This window comes from Dipodomys spectabilis, unplaced genomic scaffold (assembly GCF_019054845.1).
Source record: "Dipodomys spectabilis isolate Male_0828 unplaced genomic scaffold, ASM1905484v1 ptg000030l, whole genome shotgun sequence".
Classification (NCBI taxonomy): Eukaryota; Metazoa; Chordata; class Mammalia; order Rodentia; family Heteromyidae; genus Dipodomys; species Dipodomys spectabilis.
Window position 1 is genome coordinate 9,973,872 of NW_024870707.1, and position 13,975 is coordinate 9,987,846.

General features: G+C 55.7%; 1 protein-coding gene across 4 annotated transcripts in view; it reads right to left on the reverse strand.

The window, feature by feature from the left end:
* Positions 1-13,975, reverse strand: part of Nrxn2 (neurexin 2) — a 104,366-nt gene that overhangs the window by 9,151 nt on the left and 81,240 nt on the right. For 3 of the 4 annotated variants that reach the window (XM_042676191.1, XM_042676193.1, XM_042676192.1), the window contains 4 exons: positions 13,236-13,407; positions 9,468-9,557; positions 5,657-5,982; positions 3,918-3,996 (listed from right to left, as the gene is read on the reverse strand). In XM_042676191.1, coding sequence (XP_042532125.1) covers positions 3,918-3,996; positions 5,657-5,982; positions 9,468-9,557; positions 13,236-13,407 — 667 coding nt within the window. The remainder of the gene's footprint in view (positions 1-3,917; positions 3,997-5,656; positions 5,983-9,467; positions 9,558-13,235; positions 13,408-13,975) is intronic. The other variant, XM_042676194.1, reaches the window with a different exon arrangement.

Sequence of the window (13,975 nt, forward strand, 5' to 3'; positions counted from 1 at the left end):
TGTGCACCTGTGCATCTGAACGGCTGTGTGTACGGAGGGTGACGGAGGACGTGCAGGCAGATACTACATTCCACGTAGATCTGAGCACGTGCGCATGCCTGTGAAGATAGCATGTGTGCCCTTCTGCATGACGCTGCATGGGTAATGCCAGACACACGAGTATAACTATGGTTGTGAACACCTGTGCAGGTCAGTGAAGGCCTGGGGGTGTGTACCAATGGATGTGCTTTGCCTGTGCGCGTGTGCTTCGGTATAAACCTTGCTTGTCTCTGTGGTGTGTATGTGTGCATACCACCATGGAGCTGGGCACATGCATGTGCACCCTGTGGGATCTGAGCACAGGTGTGTACATGTAATGCATGAGCCCCAAAGGGTGAGTGAAGGAGGCCTCAGAGGGCCCCTCTCATGAGAGCAGTGTGGGACAAATGCAAGTCGGGAGACTGAACAAGTGTGTACAGAGGCATGGCCGCTGCAGCGGGGCACACATCACCTTCCCCTGAGGGCACGCCCCTGCACCCTGGTTTTAGGACATGCATGCACACTAGTGCAGGTGCCTTCTGTGAGCAAGCACGCATTTGGTGGTTGGGTGTGCATCCTGGCCAGTATACCTAGAGAGGGCTGACACGCATGCAGAGATGTGTCCTAGCATATGCAAATGTGTGTGCACACTTCCAAGAGTCTGGCCACTCTTTGTACATGCACACGGAATCTCTGGGGTTCTGAAACACAGGATTGTCTGTAAGTCTGAACACATCGGTGGGTTCAGACACATGTGAGTGTGTAATACAGATCTGTTCACATAGATGGAGGTGGCTTTGTAAGCTGAACACACATGTGGAATCTGTGAGACTAAGGGTGTGTCACAGGTGTGTATCTGGATGATGTGAGCACACACCCTGACATACACGCATGTCAGGAGTGCTTCTGCAGCTCTGGGCACGTGTGTGGTTCTGGACATGTGGTCTGCATATGCCCCTCTGGGAGTTTGGGTGTGCACAGCTATGTAGCTCTGAGCTCACATCAGGACATGGGTGTGTGGTGTGTTACCTTTGTGTAGCTGAACACACACACGAGCCTCCAGGGCTGAGCAGGCAAGCAGCTGTGTCTGAGCATCTCTGGGCATCTGGGAGCTCTGAGCTCACATATAGGACACTGTGAGGAATCACACACCTTCACGAGTCTGTTCACACGTGCCCAAGTTTGCACTTTTCTGGTTCTGGCATGGGCATCCAAGCATGCAAGGGACTCTCAGTGTAAGCACGTGCGTGCCCACTGTCGATCTGGGTGTGTGTGGCACGGGCTCTACGGTTGGCTATAGGTGTGTAGAAGATCGCGTGAGCTTGCTGACAGTCTACAAAGGTGTGTTGGATGTGTGCATACCTGTCTCCAGGCAGAGCAGCATGTGTGTGGATATATGCCTGTCTTATATCCAAATCTACAGAGGCAGGCCACGTGAGAGAATGGGAGACAGATAGCTCACACTACCAACTGTAGGTGCATGTCCCCATTTGAAAGAATTTTAACGATCATCTCTGGCTGCCATCTTCAGGTAGAATACACTGTTCGAGGCCTGGCTCACTGACCAGGGAGGTGGCACAAGGCCTGAGGTCTGGTGGGGGGGGGCTGAGTTAGGGGAGAGGGTGGAAAAGTGAGCAGACCCTGGACGATGCTGAGGCCTACACCTTGTATCCGGGGACGAGGCTCTGGAAAGGCAGGAAAGCGCCGGCACCCTGGGCAGTCAGTGTTCCCAGACAGGCTGTCTCCACTGCCACCATGAACGTTGGTGCCAAGGGGTCTGAGCCTCTGCTCCAGAAAGCCGCCCTTCCTGGCATCCCAAAGAAGCTCTTGCTGGAAAATGTCAGCCAGAAGGGGGAAGACATGGTCTACACCAGCTCAGGGACCCTGAAGTCATCCTGGTTCTTGCCTGGCCTCCTGTTGGGATGCTGATGGCCAAGTTTAAGCATTTTGCATGTGGATCTGCAGACCCACGGCAGACCCATGGCTGCGGGGGGAGGGGGGGGACAGCGGGATGGGAGGGGGGAGCCAATGGCCCTTGTGGTTTTCTCTGGGGGCTCCAGTGAGGCCTCTGTTTCTCTCCAAGCCTTATTTTTAAAGCTGATGATAGGGCGGCCACCAGTCCCTCCAACCCCAGCTTCGGGTCTTCTACCCCCCTCCCCATCCTACCCTCACATCTGTGGCTGTCTTCCTAGTGGCCTCCAAAAGCCATGACTAGGGGACAGTTGGCCTGTCTTCTTCAAGTGACCCTCTGGTCCCACAAAGCCTGAAAGCTCAGGCCACCAGAGCACACACTGTGGGTCACATGCCGGCCTCTGGCTACACTGAGCCGGGAGGCTAGGATGGAGCGCCAGCACATGCTGCTCTTGCCGGCATGGTGACCATCTGGCCCCAGATGGCCTCTGCAAAGTCCGGGGCGAGCACAGAGGCTTCCCGTGGCTGGAAGCTCCCCGAGCGTGAGGACAAGCAGAGCCCTGTTCTCAGAGCTCCGTCCCACGGCCTCTACCGCCATTGACAGCAAGCTTAGGAAAGAGAGGCTATGACAGCCCTCAGTCTGTTCCTGGAGCTCAGAGACAGGGCTGGGGGAGATGCTGTTACAGCCCGTAGCTTCCCAAAGCAAAGACAGGGTCAGGGCGATGGTGGGGTGGCTCCCAGCCGAGGGCCTCTGTTCCAGGAAGCCCAGGCCCTGAGCTGGGAGGCCAGACACCAGGCCTTCCCAGCCCAGCAGCTGGCAACCCCTATGAGTACCCTGGGCCCAGCACCATGGCTACTCAGGAGATACAAAGGACAATGGGGTTCAACCCCTAGGTGTTGGAGCCTCTATCCTTGGTCTCTGAACTTCAGCCTTGGCCCCAAGTCTCCACAGTCCATATTTGGACCTTCTGTTCCCTTCTTTGCTCTACCGACGTCTCTTCAGATGCTACTTTACCCCCAGGCCCTCTCCCAAAAGCCAGACTGTACCAGGGTAGACTGCCTACCTCCTGACCGCAGCCCTCCCTCGGCCCTGCGCATACCTGCCCCAACTTCCAGCCTGCCAGAGGTCTTCTTCCATTCCCACTATCACTCCCAAGCGTCTGCCACCAGCTCAGATGAGCAGCCAGGCACCCACCAAGCCACCCTGCTCCCACTCACAGATGTTCTCTCTGCAGCTCCAGCTGACACCATCAGACAGAGCCCCACAATACCCCTAAACACTAGCAATCCTCCTTCCAAACCCTGCCTTCCTACAGCAGCTCCACCACTGGGCTCCCCCCAGGAGATCTCATGGCTGGCTTAGGAGTACCTCATCCCCAGCATGCTGCCAAGCGTAGAACTGCAATGCAGCAATGCCTACCTTGGCCTGGCTTCCTGGCAGGCTCTACCCTGGGGATCCTTCAGATTAGAGCTCCAGATTTGTTCCTGAGGCTGGGCATGAGGGGGCTTAGGATCTAGCAGAGGGCTTCTCTATGAGTGACCAAGAGAACACCAGAACCCACAGCTGATGATGGGAGTTGTAGTTCTGTACCTCAGAGCTAATGAGAGTTGCAGTTCTGTACCTCAGGGCTGATGGGAATTGTAGTTCTGCACCTCAGAGCTGATGGGGGTTGCAGTTCCCCACCCTCCACCCTGGACCTGCATTTAGCTGTCTTTCTAAAGGAACATCTCCCTCTTCTGCCCCAGCTCTCCACCCCAGGACCCTGTGCTAAGGACCTGACTACCTCCAAGGGCTGGGGGCCACCAAACGGCACCACCAGAGGGCATGTGAGGGAACTGGGGGCTCTGAGCATGGGAGGGGTCTACCAGAGGAAGCTGAAGCCTATAGCAGGCCCTGGGCTGGGACCAGGTGGCTGGGACAGTCGCCCCCCTCCCATCAGCGTCGTGTCGCAGGGGCCCGGGGCAGGGGAGGGGGGAAAGGCACTCACCAGTACTGGGCTCACACTCCTCCAGGTCCTCATCATCACTAGGACACTCGGCTGAGGCCACCAAGAGGTCATCTGTGTTCTGGAGGGCCGGAGAGGAAGGGTAGGAAAAGAAAAGGTTCCAGGCTGGTGAGTGGACCCTACAACTGACTCTTGAGGTGTGCGACAGCACGGGGGATGCGCCTGGGCCGAGACCTAGCCCTCCCGTCACTTTGTGGGTGACTCTGGCTGTCTAGCTTCCCCATGCAAATGGACACGAAGTGGCAGCCATGCCAAGTGGATCAAGCCGCATATGTTGTGCCTTTTATTTCTGGAAGCGGGAGATGGCTCTCAGACCTGGGTGGGAGGGTGGGAGCCGGGGGCTCGGGGGGCGTGGCAGGGGCCCGCAGAGGCCTGCACAGGCACAGGGGACAGGACCTGGAGGGGTTTCTTAGCTCCACTCTCACCACCTCATCACCCCTCATCTGGCTCCCATCCCCCTTCGGGGAAAGAACTGGGCTGCACACAATAATTAGGGCTGTGGTTGCCATGACAACAGGAGTCGACTTTGTCAGCATTTTCTTTCCTCCTGATTGCAAAGAAAGAGAATCCCTGAGATGAATGAGTTGGGGGGGGGGGGGGAAGGAACTTGGGTGTTCGGAAAGAGACCCAAGGAGGGAAGCCCAAAGTCCAGGTAAGACGAGAGGCTGAGAGGCTTCAGGACAGGAGGCAGGGCCAGGCGAGGCTGCTGGATCGAGAGGCTCCTACCCTGCCTGGTCCTAGGTCCCTTGTCAGCTAGTGCAGCCCTCACCTGAGGATGTGTTCTCCGACTTGTACCACAGCATTAATCTGGGGGATCCCACCCTTCTCTTCCCCCTGGCTGGTCTGCCCTCCCCCCTGAGACTGGACAGTCCTTCTATGATCTGGAGGGCACGGATGCTAGGCCCAGCCCTGGCCCAGGGTTCCTGCCCCCTACAGGATATCTGGATAGCTCCTCAGATAGCTGGGCAGTGACAGCAGACAGGGAGGGGTACAGGCTTGTGACTTCCACCTGCCTACCTCCAGCCAGCCCAGTCCCAGGCTCCCCACAGCACAGCCTCACAGGGGAGATGGGCCTGGAGGCCCTTAGGACCCACCCCTCAGTTAGAGAGAAACCAGACACAGCTGCTGGTGGAGGTCAGGCCATGTCCTCATGGCCAGGCCCCGTGCTGCATGGGGGATGGGGAGACAGCCACTAAGCTCCAGGTGCCAGGTGCAAGCCCTCCATGACCAACCATCGGCACTGGTAACTACACCTAGGAAACTCAGACCTGGCCCAGGGAGCACTGGGCAAGTACTAGGGAGCACCTTCACCCTGTGCAGACCACAGCCAGAGAGGGGAAACGGAATCCCACTAAGCCACGCTGCCTGCTCAAGGTCACGTGGGGATGATGAGTGGAGGCCACGCCCCTCCCATTGCAGGGACTCCAACCAACCAGGAGAGGAGCTACCCACTGCCGGAGAGGCTAGAAGGAGCTATTCTCCAGGTACTCGCTGCCCAGGGGGCACTGGCCAGGGCCAGGAGGTGAAATCCATTGACCCGCCCCCTCCTTTCCCAAACTTCCTCTGTCTTAAGAAGAGTAGGCAGGCTTCCCTGTTCTGCTCCCCTCCACTCTTGAGAATGGACCTTCGAGAAACAGGTGTGGTCACCCCCACACCGGACACATCCCTCGCTACCACCACCCGCAGGCTACTTCCCGAAAGGTGGGGGGGGAGGGGCTTACCTGGGTGGTGCTGTCCCTCAGCGTGGGGGAGCGGCCCCGGCGTGTGGTAGTGGTGGCCATGGTGGTAGTGGTCTCCATGATGGTGGTGGCCATGTCGGCCAGCAGGGTGGTGGCGGTGGTCTCCGCGCTGAGTAGCACGGACGGCCCCTCCCCCACCAGGCGCAGATGGCCCTCGGTCCGCACATTGGGGTCACTCTCTGCGGCCAGCGCCAGCACCTTGAGCCCATTGTAGTAGAGGCCCGACACCTGGCCCTGGAAGGGGCGGCCCTGATCCCGGCCCCCGATCTTGATGGCAGCCTGGCTGTTGAAGATGGTCAGCTGGCGTCCTGGGGGGGGGAGGGTAAGGGAGAAGGGAGTACAGAGGAGGGGCAGGAAGTGGGAGGGGGTGGGGGGCAGAGGCAGGAAGGGATGGAGAGAATGGAGGAAACCAAAGGGAAGAGAGGAATCCAGGAAGAAGCCAGCAAGTGGGTGGGGGGAGAAACGAGGAAGGACAGACAACCAAAGAGAAAGGCCCCATCAGCCAGAGAGCCCCCAGCCCAGCCAGGCAGCACCCCAGCAAGGGGTCCCAGGACACACAGGGGCTGGGAAAGGGAGCCCGGTCACCCCCTTTCCCAGTGAGCACATGCCTCTCCCCCTCTGCCAAGTCCCCCTGCCGCCCTACCACGGGATCATTTCCCTCTTTACTTCGGTGCGACCCCATCTTCTCTTTCTGCTTTCCCAAGCCTCCCACCCAAGCGTCCAGCCCCACCCTACAGGTCTCCTCCCGGAAGCAGCGCACAGTGGTGACCAAGGCAGAGATAGAGGGGGCACTGCCCGGCTGTGGTGGAGTTAGTGCGTGTGAACAAAGCCAGAGGGAGAAGAGGGGCGCAGTGGGCGCAGCCGCTGCCCAGCCTGCTCTGGGCTGGACTCTGACCCCAAGCGACCCTTCTGCCAGCCAGGCTCCCTGCCCACTCTTCCTCCTGCCCACAGCCACCCAGCCACTGGCTGAACCCAGGCCCTGGTGAGCACAGCCCTTCCTCCCAGTCTGGCCGTGCAAGCAGAGAGGTGAAAATGTTAAAGGGACCTTGCTTCGCTTGCTGACAGCCAAAACAACCGCTCCAGCTCCAAGTTGGTTCGCACCTCAAAATCCCCACCTGTGTGGGCTCAGGCTGCTTGCTTTGGTTTTTGAGTGGATCTGGGGGTCGGTTTAACCCTCTGAGTTTGTAGTTTTAGTTTTTTAGAAAAGACGTTTATTATGTTTAAGTTTAGCTTTAACTTTGGTTTTTGGTGTGGCTTATTTGGTGGGGGAAGGGCAGACGGGCCACTGCTTTGCCCCTTGTTCCCCTGGACCTTTAGCTGCTGGCGCTGGGGGGCGGTTTAAGATCTGGCTTAGCCCTTGTTAGCCTCTGGTTAGTGCCTCGTTAAAGATCTGGTTTAGAGTTAGGTAGCTGTACCCCCAAAAACCCGGGGTGAGGCCAGTCCAGCTTGTGAGACCCATGCCCTGCTTGGAAACACAGGATATCTCTGGAATGGCTTCCAGTTCTCCCTGCCCGGCTTCTCTTTCTCCCTCAGTACTTTCCCCTGGCCTACTTGAGACAAGGCTGGCCCTGCGAACGGATGCCTCCCTACAAATGGGGAGCAGGGGGGCAGGAAGGAAAGTCATAGAGTCTGCAGAGCTAGAGGACAGGTGGCAGTTTGGGCCTAGGCCCCTGAGAACCAGGTGTCCCACGTTGATTTCCAGGCAGAAGAATTGCAAACAAAACAAAGGAAAGAAGGGTCACCAGTGGTCGTGAGTTTGGGAAACAAACAGGTCACAACCATACAGGATTTCTTTCTCAAAGGATTTCTCTATATACCTGTGTATCAGATAATGCTAAGCAGGACCTAGCATTTCAGGCTCATTTTTACCACAGATCTCTTCATTGTGCAGCCTCTCAGGAAATATGCTTTGGAACTAGAAAATAGATTCATTCTATAAATATTTATTGAGCACCTACCATATGCCAGGTGCTGACAATAGAATATTCCCTCCTTGAATGCCTGCCCTTGTTCCCTTATTTTTTTTTTTTTTTGCTCCTCTTTTTTTTGTTTGTTTTTGTCGGTTGTGGGGCTTGAACTCTGGGCTTGGGTGCTGTCCCTGCACTTGAACTCTGGGCTTGGGTGCTGTCCCTGGGCTCTTCAGCTCAAGGCGAGCGCTCTACCGCTTGAGCCACAGCGCCACTTCCTGTTTTCGAGTGGTTTATTGGAGATAAGAGTCTCACGGACTTTCCTGCCTGGGCTGGCTTTGAACCGAGATCCTCAGAACTCAGCCTCCTGAGTAGCTAGAATTACAGGTGTGAGCCACCAGCACCCAGCTACCTCTTTTGTTTTATGTCATCCTCAGGACCCTGCCTGTGATGTGGACTGAGCCAAAACTATGGTCACTGTCTTTCTAAGGAGAGAACCAGGCACAGACAGAAGTACAAGGCCCAGGCTACATTAAAAGTAAGTTTCTCTTTTAGGAAGGAATTGTCTTTCCAGGCCTGAAGAGAAGATACAGACAAGCTACTGGTGGACAGCCCCTAAATCCCACCCTCTCCCCCTGGACCTGTCCAACTCTCCCTTCTTGGCATCGCAAGCTGTTCCAGCCTCAGCCAGGCTGCTCCTTGGCCTCTGATTCTGGTCGAGAAAGGGAGGTGGGTGATGGAGAGGAAGCCACATCATTTAGTCAACTTGGTCTCTGTGGCTCCAGACCCTGGCCCACCTACCACAAACACCTCAAAGGGTTAAAGTTCGCCCCGCTGGAGACAGCAGCCCAGTGTGGCTGGGGGCTGGAGGTTTTAGCACATCTGTTACAGTCCCTTTAACTTTTTTTTGTTGTCGTGTTATGGATTTATCACATCTGGTTTATCGGCATGTTTAGGCCCACTGGTGCAGGGCTAGATGTGGCGTTTGGGGGTTTATCGGGGAAGGCCCCATGGACATTTAAAGCACAAGTTATCAGCTGGTTAAGTGGGAGTTTAACAGTTCTGCTCCCCGCTAGAGTTTAGCCTTAGAGGTACAGAGCTCGCCCCTCCTCCAGAGGGAAGGAGACGGTTTTGCCCTTGGCCCACAGCCACCCGGTGACAAGATGCCTTCTTCCTCTCCCCCGGCAGCACCTCACTGCCACATGGGGCCTCTTGGGGAGCCCCCTGTCTTCCTCATCAGCCCAGCTGGAAGGAACCCCTACTCAGCCACGCTCTCCTCAGCCTCCACTATTTCTAAGAGGCTGCTAGACAAGGAAGGAAGTCCATTCCTGTCTATTCCATAGCTGCTCTCTTTGGAGGGGGGGGGGGTCTTTCTAGAAGGATCTAGAACCCAGCTTGTCAGTTCTCTCCTCTGTCTTGGTGAATGAAGCCTTCCTAACCCTCCTCTGAGTCTCGGGATCGGCCATTCCCACTTCCCAAAGCCTTTGGGCCTCCAAAGCACCCGAGGCCCTTGTCCAAATCTTGGCAGCGAACTTGGGCAGGGAAACCACCTATGAACCTCATGCCCGCCCACCTGTCATGTCTGGGCTTAGCACCTCAGAAAATGGGGAGCTTTTATCCTCAGGGGCCTCAGGGATGGTCCTAGGCAGATCCTAGCTCTTCTCCTCTAAAGAAAACAGACCCTCCCATCCTGCCTCAAACCAGGGTCCTGGCTCTATCCACCCTCACTGCAAAGGGAAAGGGGGCCTCCTGGCCCAACAGTCATTCCTTCGCTCAGGGCTGGGCACGGCGAAGGCGGGGGGAGGGGGGAGGGAAGAGAGAGCTCTGCACCTTTAAGATAGTGTTTTTAAAGTTAGTTAGTTAATTAATTAATTCTGGTGAATTACCTTTGTCGAGCAGCCACTCATCTACTACTCGACCAAGCCGGTAGGGGATTCTCTGTCTAGCAATCGCCAGCCGCTCGTTATCAAAGTTTCCTTGGAAAAGTTTAGAAAGACAGTAGGTTTCTCAGGCAGCGAAGTCCAAAGGAGTTAGAAAAGTAGTTATGCATTTCTCAGGAGACCCAGAGTGAGCAGCAACATCCACCGGAAGGAGGGAGGGAGCAGGAAGAGAATAGCTGGGTCCCTCTTCTGCCCTGCCCACCTCCCTAGGCTCCCATCCAGAGCCAGCCCCACCCTGGGGGGGGGGGCAACCCAAAGAAAGGGGGGAAAAGGAGAAAAAGGAAAAAGGGAAGTGGACGTGTAAAGAAAAGGCAGCTGGAAGGTCAAAGGTTAAACAGATTTATCTGGTCAGGCATTGAGGTTGACATCCGCTTCCTTTACCATCCCAAAGTGGGGTGGCAGGGCTGGGGCGGGACATTTAGCAGGTTTAAGTTGGGGGGGGGGCAGAAGGCTTGGGGCCCAGCTGGTTACTGAATTTAGAGGGTGGTTTAGAAGTGAGGGGATGGGTTAAGCGGGGGTTTATGCGGCATTTAAGGGGGTCACCCAGTACACACATTTAACTGAGATTTAACCACTTCTCGAAGCCTTTGCAACTCCCTGTTCTTTCTGTGCTCAACTCCCACCCACCCCTCCTTTCCCATCCCACCACACACACACCCCTTAATTCCCACCCTCTGTGTGTCCCAATCTCTGCTCTCCCTGAAAGACTCTTCTCCCTCATGCTGGTACCTGGTGGCCACTGCGGCTGACCTCAGGGAAACGAGTCTCCCCAGCTCCCTTCTCCCCGCTGCAGCCACCCTAGCTCTCCTCTGCTGCCCGCTCTGCCTGGCTCTTCCCCATCCCAGCCCCACTTCCAGCTGCCCAGCTCCCTCTCTGTTCAGAGCCAGGTTCTGTACCTTCATCCCTTAGGACCCAGCCTGGCCCTAGTCCTCTCCTCTCCTTTAGCCACATACCCTGCCGGGCCCCTGGCTTTTCCCCTTCCGGTTCCTTCCTCAATTCAAACCCCATCCTTGGCGGCCTATCAGTTCCCTTCACTCTCAAGCCCCAGTCCAGTGTGTGTGTGTGTGTGTGTGTGTGTGTGTGTGTGTGTGTGTGTGTGTGTGTGTGTGTGTGTGTGTGTGTGTGTGTGTGTGTGTGTGTGTGTGTGTGTGTGTGTGTGTGTGTGTGTGTGTGTACACGCATGCCTTTGTGGAATGAGGTATGACAGTGTGTTTATGGGAATCTGTGTTCAGTCATGGGCCGTGGGTGATTTCTATCTGCATAGTGGAAAGAAATACGACTTCCTTTGGGAATCTGACCCCTTACTTAAATTCCCTCACACGCCATTCAGGGCCTGAGAGGGGCAGGAGGCTTCACTCACCTGCCTAGACAGACCTGACCATGGTCCTGCTGTGCACAGCTCCCCTGACACCTGTATCCCTGTGCGAGGATGAGGATGATAGCACCTCGGGTGCTTGAGAGGCACCGAGGATTCAGGACACACTTAAAGATGAATAATTTGATAGTCTGTGTGTGTGTGTATTGACTGCAAAAACACACTTCTGCCTCATTTGGAAAGAGATTGAGTATATGTAGATTCTAACCAAAGCTCTGTTTGTGGATCATCTCCTCTAGGCCATGCTGTTCTAGCACCTTCCTTGGATTTTCCTGTGGGAGTCGCAGGATGGCTATGAGTCAGGTACTATCCCCACAACTCAGAGGTTCAGAGGGGTGAGATGGTGCCCACGTCACACAGCTCTGTCAGTAAGATTCAGGGTTAAAACCCAGGTTCTGCAGAATGGAACCCAGTGTCTCTGTGCTCGCTGCAAGACGGGGTGGGGGTGAGGGAGCTCACTCTCTGGACCCTCGGCACCTCAGACTTGGCCTGCCAGGGTGCTAAGGCTCTGCCCTTGCTGTGCACACAGGTAGCAACTAGGTCCTCGGGTTATACAATGTGCAGGCATGGGACATCAGGCAGGCTTTCCCTTACTCCTAGCCAGGATTCCTGACAGAGCAGAACAGGCAAAAGCCCTCTGGCCTGCTCAACTCTAAAGAGTGAAGCTCTAACGGTAAGTCATGGCTAGATATGGGTTGATTTCCTGCCCCCGAGTCTAGCCCGGTCCGGGCCAAGCCAGAGTCATCACTGCAGTAAAGACTAGCCTGAGCCAGGGCTTGGCGGCTCACCCCTGTAATCCTAGATACTCTGGAGGCTGAGATCCAAGAATTGCTGTCCAAAGCCAGCAAGGGTAAGAAAGTTCTTGAGACTCTATCTTCAATTAACCACCAAAAAGCCAGAAGTGGAGCGGTGGCATAGGCTTCGAGATGCCAGGCCATGCTCTGTGCAGCTGCTTTCTCGTGTGTCTGTCTGACCTCACAAACGTGTGCAGTCATGTGGGTGCTGGGCAGCCAACACCCAATGTGTCAGCCTCTGTGTTTAATAGGAGCTGTGTGGGCATAATCTCAGGGGCTGCCCCCAAAAGTCTGGGTGCAAGGCTTCATGACTGGGAGTTGGGGCTGTGTACTGGCTTCTCTGTTCCAGCATGGGTGAGCCTTGAATGCTTGGCCACGGTCTACCCACGCCCCTCTCACGCTGCATTGGGGTCAGAGTCGCTCGCTCTGCTCCTCAGTTGGCTCCTGTGTGACCGCAGATCATCCAGCCTGGATCTCAGCATCTCTGTATCCCTGCAGTGCCTCTAACTCCCTCCCTCTCTGTCTCTAGACTGAGCTCTTCTCCACTCACTCCCTCCTTCGCTCAGCTCTGTCCACCTCTTCTCTCCCTGGCTGAGTTGGTGTGTCAGCATCTCCCCTGGAGCTGCCTCCGTCTCTGCAAACGTCTCAGTGACTATTTCCAGATCTCCCCCACGCCCCCCCACCCCTCTGGTTTCCTGTCACCCAAAGGCCCCCTCCCTATCTTACACGGGGCCTCTGACTCCCTTTCTTTCGTGTTCTCATCCCCACCCCTCCCAAGTGCTCCCTAGACCTTGGTTTGTCATTGAGCACCACAGCTATCACCTTGTTCGCTTGGGTCTGTGTGCATTGCTAAAGCATCCTGTCTCCTGCACCTCTGTGTCCCCAGGGGCCAAGCACTGGGCTCCATACCTACGAGTCTGTGCTTGGAGGTAGCTGAATACACTTGGCCCTCCTTTCTACTTTTCGTGTCCTTTGTGTCTCCCTCTTTTTCACTTGTCCCTTACTACCTAAGAGTCTGGGGTTCCTTTTCTGTGGGTGTCTGCAGCTACTTCTCTTCATTTACGTACTTCTCCTACAGGTTGTTGGCTTGCTCTTTTAAAGACTTTGTTTCTTTCTCTAGCTCTATTTTTGGGAACAGCTCTGCCTTCTGCCAAGATGACTTTTATGTTACTTCTGGAGCCTCTCTCCTAGATTTTTACATCTGTCTCACTTTTTCTTCTGCCCCTCCTCTCTGAACATCCTTTTCACTCTCTCTACCTTTACCCCCTCCCCTTTTCTCTCCTTCTCTACAAACTGGACCCTAGCCTGTACCCTCCTCCTCCAGATTGTCATACTTGCACCATTACCAACAAAAGCCTCACCTGCAAATCCCCATTTTCTCAACCATGCCCACCCTGGTCCTACCCCTTTATTTTCCATAGCCAAGGCCCCGTCAGCGGGAAGCCTCTGCCTAGCCACGCCCCACAGAGGACAACCCTCCAATCAGAGGCCACCAACTTCCAACCCCATCCACACTGCACCACTGCTGTGGACCTGGTCGCCTACCTGCTGGGTACCGTTCGTTGACCGGCCAGCTGTCCACCTGCAGAGTGGCGTTTCCACCGCTTCGAGTAAAGCGCACCACATGGTATTTGCCGTCGCTCACGATGGCGTTGGGCTCATCAATAGTAATGTCGTCCGTGCCCACATTAAAAATCACCCCCACGGTGCCCTGGTCCTGAGGACAGGGAGGTTAAAGGTCAGAGAGAGACCTGGAAGGAGCAATTGGTCTCTCCTTGTAGAACTCCAACTGTGGCCGCTATAGGCCAGCAGCCTTTTACAGATATATAATGTCCCTTTCCTGGTCTCAACGACCCAAGGAGGTGGGGATGCCGGGGGCTTGTCTCCCAACCCATGTGCAGGTGGAAGAATAAAGCCAGGCTCAGAGGTTGGGGGCAGCCAGGACCAGGAGCCCCTCCTGTTCATCACCCATCTTTTGTGGTTTGGGGGGGGGGGGGGTTTGTCGGTTGTGGGGCTTGAACTCTGGGCCTGAGCGCTGTCCCTGAGCTCTTCAGCTCAAGGCAAGCGCTCTACCACTTGAGCCACAACGCCACTTTTGGTTTTCTGGTGGTTCATTGGAAATAGGAGTCTCATGGACGTTGCTGCCCGGGGTGGCTTTGAACCATGACCCTCAGATCTCAGCCTCCTGAGTAGCTAGGATGACAGGCGGGAGCCACCAGGGCCTGCCTCCGTCTTTTGCTTTTGAGTTCACTGAAAATATTCACAAATGTTTACAAAGCACCTAC